Consider the following 16,391-nt stretch of genomic DNA (forward strand, 5'->3'; position numbering starts at 1 on the left):
CAGGTATTGTACTGGGGCAGAGTCCCTGAAGTTGGGTTCAACTGAACAAGCATAATTTTTATAGCAGCAATACCACAGGATTTTAAATTTATAATACAGCAGTGCTTGAGGGGGTCAGAGCTGCACTGAGTGCTGCACGCGCGCACACACACACACGGGATCTTTATCAAACAATTTTTTACAGCTCACAATTTTAATAAAGATCAGAGAATACGAGGTGAAGAGATGAGCTATATGAGGGGCTTGAGGCTCACAGGGCTAAATATCTACATTATATAGGCAGTTTGGGACACAGACAAAAACTGAACCAAAATTATCTGCGTATCAATCTAACGCTGTAACCTATAGGGTGCTAAAGTATGCCAGTTGCTCTATACTACCAAACCAAAGCCCACCCATGACTTGAAATGCAGCCAAAGTCTGATATGGTGCAGTGACTGTGTATGCGGCAGGAGGACAGGTAAGAACCAGACGGGATGGAAGTGGGAAAGGTAAAGATTACAGTCAAGCCCTGCTCAGAGCAGTCGCACACACAGGTGCCTGGCAAACGAACGTATTTTTTATTATTGACTCAAAGGAGGGGTTCTCAAGGTCAACATGTTATAAAACTGAACATTTTTAAACGGCAAATGCCTGTTCCTCTACGGAGCCTCTCTGGCTGCTGTGGCTGGAGAAAATTTGTTCTGGCAATCACATGCATTTTCATCTTTGGCACAGATTGGTTTATACTGAGCGTGAGGGATTTAATTTAAAAATCCTGAGGCAAGACCATTCGGATACACCATCATAAATAGGTTTAGCTCTATTCCCTCCTGCCTGATCTTCCGTTCTTAAATGAAGATCTTCCTTATCACATCTTTTTGCCTCTCATAACTTAAAAACAAGACAGAGTGCTCTGAAAGGACTAGAATCCTCCTTCCTTATGAAGAAATGAAATGTAAGAAATACACTTTTGTAGAAGGTAAGCTCTTTGGTCAAGGATTGTCTCTTTTGTGCCTAGTACAGAGCTAAACCTACTATCAGCACTAAACAAACACTACATGACAATTGGAATTTGACAACATAGGTAAAACATTTTGCATGTTCCTGGAAAAGGCATTAATGCAAAATGATTTTTTTTTCTGGTATCACCTAATGTAGGACCCCTTCAAGAGATAGCTTAAGATACCTCTATTGTCATACAGCAGATGCAAGATCTGAAATAAAAAATTTTGAGAATGAGCTGGCATTATTTCTGCCTCAGGCCCAGTAAATATTTAGCTTGAAGATAAAGTTCAATATTAGATCTCACAGCATTTCATATTATCACCATAAGGAGAATGAGAACTGTGACAGGAAAAGAGGGCTCCGAAAGGATGCCTTGGCTTCGCCAAACATGTACTACACATGTGGCCAAACAGGACCTCTGTAACACAGGTCTGGAAAGCGCTAGAGAAGCTTAAAATGAAAAATACTCTCTATTAGGTCGTTACAGCAAAGACAGAGGCTGCCTCATCTCTCCCTTCCCCCTTCTCCTGTGATAGCATCAGTCCTGGTTCATCCTTCCCTTCCTTCTGCCCAGGATGTCTCACCTGTCCACCTTGTCCAGACCCTCAGCGAGGTGGAACCCACCATGTCTCAGAAATACCTTGCAACAAATTATTTCTTAAGGAATATCTACGTATTTTCACGTTTGTTTTCAGTCCACTTCCGAATGAAAACGAGCGCTTTCAAACATTTTACCAAGTGGAAATTCTGTCTCTTATTCATGTTGAGAAACCTTAATTTTGGAAATTTTGTTTTACCAAATTTGGTTTAGAATTTTATATCACTTTGTATCCTATTTTCTGTAATAGTGGTTCATCATATTTTGACAAATATCAACATGCCAAATAAAACAGCTGAAATAATAGTTAATTATTTGTATTTTAAAAACTATTTTGACAGTGACTAGGTGGTACTGATCAAACTATACCATATCCTTTACTAGAAGACAGTATCTCCTAGGCATGCTGGTAACGCAACAGCTTGATACAATTGCACATGTTGTTAATAACAGTGACACACAGTGATGGGAAGTGATGTAAAATCATAAAAATAAATACAGCTCTGAAACAAACTTTGAAAAGTTTTTCAATTCACAGTTATTTTCCTCATGGGAAATTATGTCAAAATAAATACATTTTTCATACTCAGTGTCTGTGGTCATAAAAGATTTCCTATTAGATCTGAATGGGAGTCCCAAAGCCAGCCAAGCTTTACGTCGGCAGCGCCACTCTTGGGCTGCAGGCCAGGCACTGTCCTCCCAGCCAGGCTTCTCCGTACGGAGTTGCTCGCTCCTGCTGAGCTCTGCCCAGAGCTCGGCTGCTCATAAACCAACTGTCCTGGAGAGCAGGCTGTCTCCAGCAGTGACAAGGAAAACCCAATGCAGTTCACTTTCCTCAAAAGCTGAGCTCAATTTCTATCCTTCCTCCTCCTCTCACAGTCTCCCTAGGCTGGGCTTAAGGTGACTAAGTTGCAGGAATGACTGGGGCTCTAACCATCGACTGGAAGCACTCCCTTGCACATACCTATGGGTCAGGTTATTAGTGTAGTTGAATTTTCCCTGTTCTCTATTGCTGTTCATTTCATAGATGTTATTCGATCATCCTCATCCTTTTGTTTCGGTCTGAAGCTCCAGTGCTGAGTTTAACTGCCATGGGGTCAAGCCAATGAGCACAGATATTCCATGTTTATTAGCCTTTGTCACAGCCTGATCCTTATTTTTTCTCACATGCTCTGTGAACCTAAAGTCTCCCCGTTCCTCTTTGCTTAGGCAATGTTACTTGCAGGTTAAACCTCAGAATAAAAGATCTCAGTCAGACATCTTTTCCACAAAAATACTTCTGCTGCTTATCTAAAACACGTATTTCCCCATTTCAGCTTGAACAGCTTCACTAAGGTTTAGTCATCTAGGCACTGGTTTCCTTCAAGCTTCCAAGTTTTTGTGCAAGTATCTGACAAGGCATCACATATTATTAGTTTATGAAGCTGAGTTTTAATGACATCCCTGCTTCTTGTGTAAAGAACACAAAACTATAAAAAGTTGATTCTTGTCTCCAAGAAGTTCAGAGCATGTTACTTGTCTAGTTAAACTATATCCATCCTGGAAAACCCCTCCTAATTTTTCTTGCATCCTAGCTCATAAGAAAACAGCCATGTCTTGCTGGGGAGAATGAGCAAAATGTTACTGGTTCCAATGGGAGGAATCCTGATCCTAGTTTCAGCAATTAACACCTGGGGTAATCCATTCGCTCCCATAAAATCATCTGAGCCTATGCTAGCAATATAATGTCAAGTCTAGTCCAGCTTTGTTTTTGGAATGGAAATTAAGCCTTTCCACGAGCAGTGCTGTCCCTGTAGGAAGTGAGAGTGTATGGGGTGTTCCCCACAGAGGAACCTCATCTGTTCTGAGGCAGCACAAGCCTAAAGATGTCTGACAGCACAAAGGCTCCTAAACTGTTTTATTGAAATAGCACTTCATCCCTGACATGTACTCCAGTGAAATGTTTGCAAAGAGCAATCATAACCCCATTGGCTTTTGGGCTGCAAGACTAAAGAATTAAAAAAAAAAAAAAAAGAAAAAAGAAAAAAAAAATCTTCTAGCTTTCTCTCATAGAAGCTCCTCATTCCCTGATCAGCCCAGTCTCCCTTAGCCTTCTCTGAACTTCTTCCTTTTTGAATTCACTGGTTTTGAACTGGTGATCAAAGCACATAAAATGTGAAAATAAATTATCTTTCCCTGTAAAGTATGCTCCTTTATATCTAGGAAGATCTGAGTCTCTGAGTCTTTCAGACACTTGGTTGAAGAGGGACTGAAAACTGCTCCACTAAAGCCCAGATATAGGGCTGGGCAAAACGCAACATTTTCCTAATACAGCAACATAGTCTTTTCGCTAATCAGAACTACTGCTATACAAGCAGAGGTGCCCTGGGTGGACAGTGACTCACAGACAGCACAGGGTATCTCCTCTCCAAAGCCAACATGGAGAAAGAGACCTCAAGCTGGCAGAGATGATTCCCTGTGAGAAGACACAACCCCTTCTTGGGGGAGTATCAGAACAGCAAACAGATGCCCCTGTCCTCACTCCAAGGCACATAGTCTGGCCCATATCAGGAAGGGGAAACAGCAGCACAATTCCAAACATAAACCCTTGGGAAAAAGCTGTTCAGTCTTCTGAGCTCAGATAGGTTGGGGGAAAAAAATTCACATCAAAATATGAGTAGAGCATTAACCTCTGTGTCCATCTCATACAGGCAGGAACAACAAGAGCCCTTGGAAAGGCAAGGTCAAAGACTTTCCCTTTTAACACAGAAGCTGCTGACATGGATTCCTGAAAAGAGATCAGGGCACCTTGACAGCAACCTGGGCCTGGAGATGAAGTGCTAAAATACTAGACTCAGCTCAGTTACTCCTGCTGCAAAGCCCCAGTACAGATGAAGATCCACCCTAAGGAGCTGCAGGAAGCTGGTCCATGTTAAGGATACACCAGCAGCCCTCCTGTTGGATGCCTTTGTCCCTTCTGTGTCCCTCTCAGGACTCAGTGGGCCATCCTGCAAGGCAGTGTGCAGGAGGGCTGGAATAAACAACACTGGCGAGGGAGCAGTGAAAGCAATCAGTGTTGGCAGAATATATATAATATATATACACACGCTCTCAGGGCTAAATGAAAGGATGAGTAAAGGCTGTATAGACAGACTTCCAAATGAGGCTTGAGCGTGTGGATCTCCTGTCTTTAGGCTCTTTCTTCTTCATATTAAAAAAAAACATTGATGACACCAGCTCCCTGTCTGCACGAGAAAAACCACAGGAAAGCTCTGAGACAGAGCACAGAGATCATGCTGAAACTTTTGGGAGGGAGCAGGAGAGCCAGCCACACAGACCAGCTAAATGGACAAGGCAGCTGAGCCCCAGACTCAACATATACATCCCTGGATTGTAGGGCTTTTGCATGAGATGCCATTCTCTCTTGAAGCAGCACCCAGCTGACTCCACTTCTATCTCCAGAGAGCTCCTCCCACCTACCTGCAGTAGCTTCCTCACAGAAAGGGGGCTAATATGCTCCAAGCATCCCTCTCTGCAAGGATTTCTGCTGGAAAGTCTGGTGAAGACCATGCTGCAGAGAATGGCTGTTCCCTATCTCTATACCCATTTGTTTCGGGGTCTCTCTCAGGATGCCACGTGGAGCTCACAAGAAAGGAATTGTGTAGGCCCTAGTTTCTACTCCAGGCCTAGTGTTCCCTTCTGCAGCCTTCAGGTTGCTGTCCGGGTGCATCTCTCTACTTTGCTCTTCTTGCCTCTCACTAAAAGCAATATCTGGGCCTTTGCCATTAACGCTTGTCATCATCAAGTAACTGCACCAAGCCATCAGACTAACTTGCTTCTGTCTTGAGGGAGGGCACTGGGCATCACTCCCCCCACTCCAAGATACCCATGTAGAAAGGACACCAAAAAAAGCCAGTTGTGTCCTATGACAGAGTACAAACTTTACAGACTATTCTGTTTTAAATGTCTTCCTGTTCACTGGGACACTTTCTGCAGCACTTCTCTGAGGTAGCAGTAAACTCGGGGAAAGTAGACAAAATGCATCTTCCTGCACCTGCTCTGTGGGTGTAAGACACGCTCCCAAGCATGTCCTCAAGGACTAGCACATATGCTGAGTTCACATTCCCTAGGTTGTCATCAATGACAATGGTATTGCCAGACCTCACTCACCTTTCAATTTCTTCTTTCCAAATTTTAATCCAAATAGAGGCATCCCAAAACTTTAATTTAGGCCAACTTCATGGAATTTCTGCAAGACAAGAGAGAAGGTAATTCACAATGGGGGTTTCTACTCACACAGCATGACACGATGTAACACGAACATATGATTTATGGCCTTACAATGGGAGATACTAGCTCCAAAGCAATATGATCAGCAGCTACAGTTCTTCACATAACCAGTTTTAAAAATAAAAACATCTCAGGTTTGCAAGTTGCACTCCTGCAGTGTAGGTTACTTTACCTTGGACATTTTGATCTCTTCATCTCTTGACATAGCACAGAGAAGGGGCTAGTGAAGGAGAGGCCAAAAAGAATGTTCCTTACTACCTTGACCCTATATGAAAAGGATAAAGATACTCACAGGGCTTGCATCTAAGATACAAAGGAACTGTGTGACTAGCCAGACTAGCCTCCCTGAAGAGATGGAAGCAGTGGGAAACACTGGCTTCCTGTACATCTGCCTGTTCTCAACACGTGCTGTCTCACACTGTTGCCAATCTGTTGGGTGTCCTCAATGTTTGAGGCTTGTACGGCTCCGAGTAAAAGTTTTCTCCTGGTGGCTGTAAAGTTTCTGGCTCAGAAGCCTAAAGCTAGGTACCTGAAATGCTTTTAAGGCACTTAACATGTCCTGATAGTCGGAGAGACTGATCATTAGAAAAATCACATCAAGTCTGTTATGATGAAACTTCCAGTGTTCCCAGGGTGGCACTGTTTATTTAAAGGACTTAATGGTCATGTTGATGCTGACAGGCTGTGAAGATCCATGAACAGTGGGAAAAGGCTGCCTTCCCCTGCATGCCTGGCTGACCCAGAGCCTGAATCAACAGGAATGCTTATTAATTGCTAAACAGGCTAACAGAGCCAACTGGAGAAGTTTGAGGGAATCAGAATTTAACTAAAATAAGTTTTCTAGATGACAGTAACTAAGTGATAGAATGAACTTTTTGTACTTTGACACTGCTCATGTTTCATGAAGAAAAATTAGAAGTTATGGGTAAAGAACACCCACAAGGAGTCCACAGCAACTTGCAGACATTCAAACTGTCCCTCATACAAAAACATCCCAACTCCTCCTGTTTAATTTTAAACTGCCACTTTAAATTATATTCTATCTATCTGTGGCCAGGCAAGGCTGGCTAAGGAGACAAGTACAGCAGATGATATACCACATTTCGGAAACACACAAATGTCAATACGGCCCATGCCACTGCCCAGGTGCGTTCCTGATACAACGTAACTGGTCAGTGCCAGGTACATGCTGAAACAAAGGTTTCACTTCTTTCCCAAAAACAAAGATAAACTTGAAGAAAAACTCTACAATGATTGCACAGGTTGAACACTACTGTGCAGATCTTCTTTGTCCCAGATGCTAAAACAGAGCTATTTTCAGCAGCTGTAATTCAATGAGCCTGAAATATTGCAAACAGCAGCTGGTGATGCTCCAGCGAGCCTGCTGCCTGCTGGAGGCCCCGGACTCACAGCAGCCCAGGCACAGTGCTCTGCACACCAGTCGCACTCAGCGCAGTGCTCAGGAACCCCACTGTGCCCACTGTCCTTGAGATAGATCCTTTTTTCAGTCACTCACGTAGATCCAACTGTTTCTGCTCACCAGAACAAAAGTTTGGGCAATGCTTCTCCCCAAAGTTTCCTCTGTCCGTGGAGCTACGCCACTTAAAGTTACAATACTCAGTGTCACAACCTAAAGCTTTCTCAGTCCTGCTGTTCTTTTGAGGCTAATATAAAACATCCCTAGCACTTCTTTTACTTTCTATCCCTAACTGACCTTAGTGTATCATTTTCAACATATTCTTCGGTATCATTTTGGGATTGTTAATCCTATGTTTTATAAAAATTCCTAACTAGGACTCAGCTCCTCATGAACAGGTGGGAGCAGTGAGACATGCTGCCCACACACCTAGAGGTAAGGACCTTGGACCCTTCCTAGAGCACCAAGAGCCACAGAGCTGATAATCATAGTCCACATGTAGCATAAGATTGCAAAGGGTTGGCTGGTCACAATCATTCGATATGGGTACAATGCTGAACTCTGGACTTTGCTGTATTTGCCAAATGCTTTAGAAAGACTATCTGCATCTACTAAATCTCTCCCAGCTGCATACTTAATTGAAAGGCATATAATTTCAGAAGAGGGAAAAAAAGGCTCTTTATTTTTATGGGAGAGCAGAGAGTAGGGAGGTTACAAGCCTTCTTTCAGCAATAATAAAGTCAAACAAACAATAAAGTTAAGATCAGCTGCTCATAAATAAAAACGTGAAACTTCCTTCAGCTCTGACATATAGGTTCTGTTAATTACTGTGGTACATTAATCATTGATTTCTGGCACAAGAGCAGTGTGAAGAAAAGACTGCAACAATACACTATTTTGTCATGGGGCATCTTTAATTCCTTCAGCTTCTCAGTGCATTTGATCAGAATTGCATCCATTGAATATTTTTTGCTCAGCAACAAATTCAAATTACCTTTAAGGGCAGCTTGATTAAGCACAAATATAAGCACAGGCTCACCGTTCCAATGAAAACTTGTCTTTTAGGGCAGACATGGGTGATAACTTTACCATATCCAGTTGTACCAATACCTTTCCAAATATGTTACTTCCATCACATAGATTTGTCACAGCTGCTTGCTTAGCTAAAGCCCATGAGTTACAAATCTTTCCAATGCTGACCTGATCCTCTAAGCAAAATTCAACTCCTGCCTTGCCAAAACCACAATGTCATTTGAGTACGTGTCAGTATTCAATGGGTGCACCCATAATGACATTAAAGGCTTGACACTCCCCTAACCTGCTAAGGTGTACACTTTATTTTGATAATATTAAAAATGCTTTATTTTGATAATATTAAAAATATCTTCTTCTTCCAGTTTGTTTTTGACTCATGCATCTCGTTCTCATACTCCTTTAGCTAGCAATCTAATCTCTGAGTTTTTTCATAGTCTGTAGCTTCTTTGTGTGCCTGTCTGCTAATAGCACAGTTTCTGGCAATACACCTTACTACTCTTATGTGCTTGTTTTCAGCCTAAGAGTTCATTGTCTTTCTGCTGCAAGTACGAAAACAAACCTAAGCAAATGGTGCTGGAATTATCCTCTTTGTTGCTGCTCGGCACTTCGTACCAGTGCTAGCTGTCGCTTCGATTGCTTTCATCGCTGCAGACTGCTTTGACCACTGCATTTCCTTCACCTGTTCCTCAGGCACCAGGTACAGTTCTCATTTGTGCTAGCGCTCACAATTTCTACAGCAAGATGTGTTCCTCTTGACTGATGTTAGGTCTGCCAGCCTCATATTTTTCTTGGCACATTTTAGGCTCTCAGTTGTCCCTTAAGGGTCAAGGAACCCTCCACCTGTATCTATCAACAATCTCCTGAAGGGTTTTGTTCTATATTCCAGTTGTGATCAAAATTCACATCCCTGTCTTTTCTTGCTTTATTGTCTTTCTTGTCTGTCTTTATTTTTTAAATCGGAGGTTTGGCTTCCCTTCCAAAATTGCAACAATGGATCTTCAGCCTCATATCAGTCACACACACTGCTATGGTTTTAACTTCCCTTTGCGCTTTCTGGGAAATGTCTCTCATACGCTTCATTTTCATGTGGTGTGAAGTATTTCTCAAATTTTGGTATGACATTTTCACAACCTCCTGTTTCTGAATTAACTGAAAACCATAAAACATTAAAACTTCCTATAGTCAAAATGCAGGCAACTTCCTGTTTGCTTTCATTTTCCCAGGCACCAGTGGTTTTCAGATGCAAAGATACGCTGTTTAAACCTCCTCAAGTTGTCTTCCATATCTGTGTCAGCTCACCTGGACTCTTTTGCTGTTCCATTTTCCACTTGACTATTTTGTTTCCGTTCTGTTTCCTCCTGGTACCCTGTGCTGTTCAGTAATCAACTGAGGCCCACGGTATTTGAAAGAGATCTCTATTAACCATGCAGTTCCAACTCCTTCGCTTAACAGGACATGCGCTACTTCCCCATCTTTCCAGAGCCTATAGCGAAAGTCATTTAAAGATCAAATCCCCAGTTCCTCATTTATGAGGAGTCGGGGGTATAAACTATGAATAAATTTCCTTTTCTCACTGTGGAAGGCTTTCGTATATACAGTGCTCTACAAAGTGGCTAACTAGGGCCTACGCTTCTGCAAAGACGATCCACCTGCTCTATGGCTACTGACAGTTTAATCACGAGCTCTGAGCACTTTAATATCCACAATAAGAGAAGCTGCTTTGATGGGTCTTGAATAGGGAGGGGATGCTTTTTCAAAATCCAAGCTCAGCCTTATTTAAGGCCCAAGAGACAAAAGCCACAATCTAGATTTGGCTTGAAAACATAATTCCAATGTTCCTTCTGCGTAAGAGGCAGGTTGTAATGAGCTATGACAAGTGGAATTTGCAGAGGCCACAACCTGATCCAAAAACGTGGCTTGCTAGGGGTAATTCGCCAACCGAGAGCAAAGGCAATCTACTGCAAGCTGGAGATAGAAGGAGGCTCTCCTTGCCACCGCAACAATAAGTAGAAAAATCAGAAAAGACGCCACTCTGATGAACAGAAAGCAGATGTTCTGAGTGGAAAATATGGTTAGTTTCTTGGCCCAGTTTCTCTGGGTGTAGCTACATGATACATCAGATTCAATGATAAATATGAATTAAAGAACACGTGGTGCTTCTGCTCCCACTATGTTCTTCCCAGACTCTGTGAAATGAACCATGTTAAATATAATCATTTTTGGAAGGGTTATTTTTAATCCAGATCATGGGGTGTAGTCCAGTACAGACTAAAATTCCTGTCCAAACAGTGGTATTAGCAGATCTGATGGGGCAGTGAGTTACTATATGATGGTGGAAACAAGCACCCAGAGTCCAGTGGAGGTAGGCAGGAAAACAGGATTTCTCCAGTCAGCTTTGCCACCAAAAATAATGTCATATATATGCATCCTTATTATGCAATAGCCTTATCTATCTGAAAATTCAGAATGCGTGCAATGCCTTCACTCAACAGCTTTCCATGACAACTCAGCTTCTGCATGTGAGCAAGATTTGTAAGGAAATGTTTTTATCTATATTCAGCTGATGTAGCAACCACAAATATTCACAGGTCTTAGAACTTTTTCTTTTTTTTCTTTTTTTTTAGTACTAAATATCCAGGCAACAGCTCAGTATATGAGAAAGTTGAATCCCAAGCACAGGACATCATGACAGAAAAGGTTCAAGACTGCCTGTGCTGCCTAGCGCTCTCAGTGGAGTAATGCTACTGCATAGCATGAGATGAACCAAGTCTAAGTCCTCAGACTTTGGATGCATATCACTCTAAACTGGATTTGGAGGGACAGTTGGTAAAATATGCAAGTGTTTAAATAAGTTAGGTAAGTCTCCTAACTCCCTATTTTTTTCATGCTTTCGTTTCATACCTGCTAAGGGGGTGCGCGGTCAGGTACTAAAAAAGAGGAGTCACATTCACTCACAGGTATCATACAGAAGGGCATCACAGTTGGTACAGTGCCTCCTAATGCTCTGGCAAGAGCAGTGTAAATGCCTGGCACACTTGGTATGGACTGACCTTGTAATGTGCCACAAAAAGTCATGTTTGTAAAGGGCCCCATTTAAAGTGCTGATGCATTAATAGTTTCAGTCAAATTGTGGTTCTAAAGAGTAAGCTGCATTTGCTTTCCTCTATTTAAAGCAAACATTAAAATTTCAGCCATTAAAAATAATTAGCACCATTCATCTTTAACATTAATATACATTAGCAATTATATTTCTCCGCCCCTCCTTACATCCTCTTGTGTTTGAACACCTCAAAAGCAAAGCGGAGAACAGCACGTGCTGTACCTCTCCCTACTATGCAAATGGAAAATATAGGAAATAAGTGGCAGAACAGGCAACTGAAACTTGTGATTTTAATCTCAGAATAATACTCTTCTTTTTGGGTTGCAGTTGGATTTGCCTGGATTCAACTTGGAATAAGTTTAAGAAACAATAAAAGACTAATCTTGTAGTCAGGATGCACAAAAGAAGTGGTGATTCAGATTTAAATTTGCAAGCTCTCTGCAAGGAGTTTGAAAGTTTGCCTAGAACTTCCCCAGCTTTCTAAATCAGGAATACCTGAACAGGTATCCTGGATGAAGTGAACCAACTCTTCAGCTATTTTCTGATGCTGTTCCAAGCAATATGTACAGAAACTCATGAAATTATCCACAGACCAAACTGCTCCTACTCCTTACACTCTACTGTGCCAATACAATTAGCTGTAATTGCTGCGAAACAGACTCAGTCTGTTATCTGCCACGTTTTAAAGTAATGATCTGATATCCTCCATCTGTCTTCATTAAAACCCTCTTTAAATTGACACCAGAATGGCTGTCAAAATTTGCATTCAGCTCCTTTGGGTATGTTAGTTGTAATGCTCAGGTTACTGATCAACAGCAGAGGAAGAGAGCGTTCACAGAAAGAAATGCAAACTGCAGTCTGCTCCCTCTGAAACAGTTCAAACAATAGCAGTTTCCTCATACAGCTGCTGGCTAAAATCATGCACAGTTCAGTTCACTCCACCCAGAAGTCTATCAGTGCGGGCATATAAAAAAACTCAACCCAAAGCACTTTGATTAGGCTTTACAAAAATCTCGGGTCTGAAAACGCAAGTTTTCTGCCCCAGAAGCTGACAGAGAAAAGGAACTAGTGAAAGGAAAGCATTCAATCTTACCCTTGAAGGCTTCTAAAAGTCACAGCAACAAAGTTACTGCCCTCCATAGCACTCCCATACGCTCCTCTCTTCTCATTTACACGCCACTTTATCCCCTCCCAAGATCAACAGCTTCGCTCATAGTCACAGAGAGACGACAGTCATCTAAGAAACCAAAGCTTCTTTACACGGTGAAACAGCATTGTATCCTTGTCTCCAGCCCTGTAAAATGCACTGCAGAGCCTGTCTGCCATGCAAAGTCCTGGCAACTAAACTTACTCTAAGTTCCCTACTTCTTACTTCAGTCACTAGTCTTGGCTCCTTGCCAAATTCTTCTTCTTTTTTTTTTTTTTTTTCTTCTTTTTTTTTTTTTATTCTGTTTCCTGTTGATACAGAGAGTGTAGTAGCTCCTTTAAAATAAAATGCCCAGGACAACAAGCTGTGAAAGACTAAAGCAGAACAGCAAAGCACCTCGGGCTGTAATAGCCCATTTAACTCCAAAGACAACTGTTGCTCTCTCTACCTACCTCCTGCCGATGCAGAGGCTTTCAAAAGGAAACCAAGGGAGTAAAAGAGCCCAACATATCAAATTGCTTTAAAAAAGGATGAACTTGGTAAGGGATCCATTTCCCAGAAACAGCCCCAAAGTTAGTCAGGATTCTTTAAACACATAGACACTATCCTACAAGCTGATCCCAAGGCTCCACCTAGTCTGATTTCCAACAGTTGTGAGGAGCAAACTCTGCAGAGAAAAACTTCATAAAGTACAGTTGCATAACTCAACCACAGAGCTTCCTCTAGTGAGCCAGAGGACAGCTTACGTGCCAAAATGTAAGGGTTTAGTCATCCCTTACAGAATTACCTCCCTTGGCCTCTTTGACACCCGCGTGGCCTCACAGACAGTGCACAGCTGTCAAGGTGGTCCTGCTTGCCAATTGCTGCAGCACAATCATAACCCTCTGCACCCTCCCACTCGCTCTCCCACCTTCAGCAGACCATACTCAAATTTTTTGTCAAATACAAGGACCCTTCAAACTATAGTGCCCCCCCATGTGCCTGTCTCCCAGCATTTTACCTACCAGCCACTCTACAAAAAGAAAACTGGGCAAACTGCAATTTCAAGCAACCTTCATGCTTCCCTACACCTATGAATTGTGATTATTCTAAGACGACCATATCCTTCCCTAAGATGCATCAACAGTAATGCCTGCCAGAACTATGCCAATTACAGACAGCAAGAGAAAGTCTATTTAATATAAAAGTTTTATATGCATTTCTCTCTCTCATTTTTCTTTCATCTGTTGTGTTTTCCCATTGAATTTGTGTGAACACTATTAGAATTTCAGTCCTACCCACAAATACATTAATCAGCTGATTAATCCTAAGAACATGAAAGTCAAGGGTTTGTCAAAGAGCATTTTCTGGAAGGTGAAATTTTCTTAAGTTCCATTGATGGAAAAGCTGTGGAAGGTCCTGGACAATGCAGTGGCAGTAGTCTAGTGGTCACGAAGGGATGAAGTGCAGAGTGGCAATAAACAGGATCTTCTTGCACTGTAAGTCATTTCTGAAGGCAGAGCAAGAGCCTGTACCCCTCTGCGTTCATGCCAGGGTTATTCTTCAAAGCTACACCTATTTCAGGTAACATTTATTGAATCTGATTTCTAACTCCAACATGAAGGATTCATACAAACAGCCAACATGGAACAGGACATTTGGGAATGATCTCCTCAAGACCAAAGTCATTTTCAGAGGATTGTGAATTGATAAATGTCTAATTTCAAGAGGAATTTCTCCTGCACTTGCCATTTCTAATGTTCTTGCAACCTAGGTCCCATCTCAACCCCAACAGTCACTCACTGAAGTATCACGTTTTTTCCTATCACCAAAAGAACAAGGATCTATATGAATTTCAATCCTTCCACAATTTCAAGAACCTCTTGTTCTTGCTTTATTTTGGAGTTTTCTTCCTTCTTAGACTCAGAACTTTTCTCTGCTGTTTTTTTTTTTTTTTGGTTAATTTTAATATGTTAGCTAATGACAATTCATTACACACTACTCCCACTTTCTCTCTTTGCTGATAACTTCATACTGATATGTTACTACTTTCACCCTGACCCCAGTTATTTCTTCCTTCTTAGTTTTAGGTTCATCTCCTTCCTTTGACAAAAGAGTGCACCTAACTGTAAAATCAGCTGGCCTTGGGGCTTGTTGTTTAGGCCTGACAATAGCTCATGGTTGGATAAGCTGTTTTGTTTTTCATGCTTTTTTCTTGGCACTGAAATCCGCATCACCTACATTGGTAATGACTTTTCCCCTCAGCTATACTTTCCCCACACACTTCAGTGAACCTGCTCACGTAAGCAAAGTTCAGAGCATGCAGAAGCACTTTGGAGTGTGAGAGTGATTCAAAATCATCAGCTCAGCTCTGAGGTCTCTTGTACTTGCATTAAATGGAGGTCCCTGGAAAACATCTTCCCAATGATCACACCATTTGTTTGCTTCTTTGCAAATTTCTGAACATATAAGGGAGGGTTCCCACTTGCAAAGCTGTCTAAATTTCAGTGCTTGCATAAGGTACCTACATGTATGCTGGGTGTTTGAACTCCCACTGCAGTCAGTGGAGCCAGTCAACATGGCTGGGCAGAGATTCAGCTGACCAGATGCAGGGACTACACTTGGGTGAGATGAAGCGTTTTCCAGACTCCCCTAACTGTATTCATTAGCTGTCCATCGGTGGTAGTAGGAGCTCAAACACTGAGCCCACATGGTGACATCTAAATTTAGGTGTCGTAATCTATGAGTTGAACCCTTTCTCAGGTGTGGATTGACAAAGCCAAACAGTGAAACTTTATCTACAGCAGCCAAGCAGCAAGGCAGCGATTAGATTGTTGTGCTCTCCTGTAGCCCTGGACCTTCCTTCCAGTTTGGCACCGCCACACCTGTGGGAAGAAGGCATTCAGGCTGTTGCCTTTTCCTTAAACAAGAGCTGTTTATTTGGACAGGTAACTACCTCCATAGCATGCTGCTTCACCTTTGATTCTTCTGCTTTCCCTGGCACACAAGGCTAGTGTAGAGTGCGATGGATTCAAATTCCTACCATTTGAACCTTATCCTAGAACCATAGCTGGCAGAATGACTTCCAGTCATTCAGTCTATGTTGGATTTCACCCATGATCAAGATGCAAAACTGAGAACTTAATGAGAGTGGTGTTTAAGGGATGCCCTCAGCCCATCCTGAAGATCAGATTCTCTGTCCTTCTAAACAGCAAACCTCTGAGAGCCAGAGACTTTGGAGCACACAGAACCCAGACTTGCCTGGTAACCCAGTGCAGCATTGGGTGGCTTAATATGCTTCCACACAACCAGAGGGGATAACTATAATGACAGGAGAGAAACACACCCTGGAGCATGCCGCAGTGTAGACTCAAACTAAATGCCAGTCCTCTCAATAAGCCCTGCCTATGTCGGTGCTATCAAAACTACTTTCAACCAAACACCTCCCCCAGCTGGCCAAAAGCTCCTCTTTGTAGGGGACTGATAAGGAGCAAACATCACTTTGGGGGCCACTGGCAGGTCTGTTATTGTCATAAGAGCCTACAAGGGCTGCGAGGGGTCAAATGGGTATTTTGTCTTGGCTGCTCTTACTACAAGAGATTTTCCCCATCCTGCTGCTGTTGAAAGTCAGTGTAGGATGCATAACGGATACAAGGCTGAAAGGAACAACTAGGGACATTGATGTCAATTGCTCGAATATCAGAGAACTGTTTAAAAAGCGTAGCATAGGAGGCCCCACAGAACATCTGCTTTGCAAATTGCCATAGGCCACAAAACACTAGCAGAATAATAAAGCAAGGAACAGAAGATCAGAAGTCCCAAAATACAGTGTGTCACAGGCAAGGGCAGGAAAGTTGAA

General features: G+C 42.3%; 1 protein-coding gene across 4 annotated transcripts in view; it reads right to left on the reverse strand.

Annotated features, from left to right (window-relative positions):
* LOC112988025 (phospholipid-transporting ATPase ID-like) overlaps nucleotides 1–16,391 on the reverse strand; it is an 86,505-nt gene that overhangs the window by 61,174 nt on the left and 8,940 nt on the right. For 2 of the 4 annotated variants that reach the window (XM_026108221.2, XM_026108220.2), the window contains one exon: nucleotides 5,735–5,813. In XM_026108221.2, the coding sequence (XP_025964006.2) occupies nucleotides 5,735–5,777 (43 nt within the window). In that variant the 5' untranslated portion in view covers nucleotides 5,778–5,813. Of the gene's footprint in view, nucleotides 1–5,734; nucleotides 5,814–12,499; nucleotides 12,838–13,005; nucleotides 13,256–16,391 lie in introns of those variants that run through there. The other 2 variants (XM_026108222.2, XM_026108219.2) reach the window with 2 other exon arrangements.

This window comes from Dromaius novaehollandiae, chromosome Z, assembly GCF_036370855.1.
Source record: "Dromaius novaehollandiae isolate bDroNov1 chromosome Z, bDroNov1.hap1, whole genome shotgun sequence".
Taxonomy (NCBI): domain Eukaryota; kingdom Metazoa; phylum Chordata; class Aves; order Casuariiformes; family Dromaiidae; genus Dromaius; species Dromaius novaehollandiae.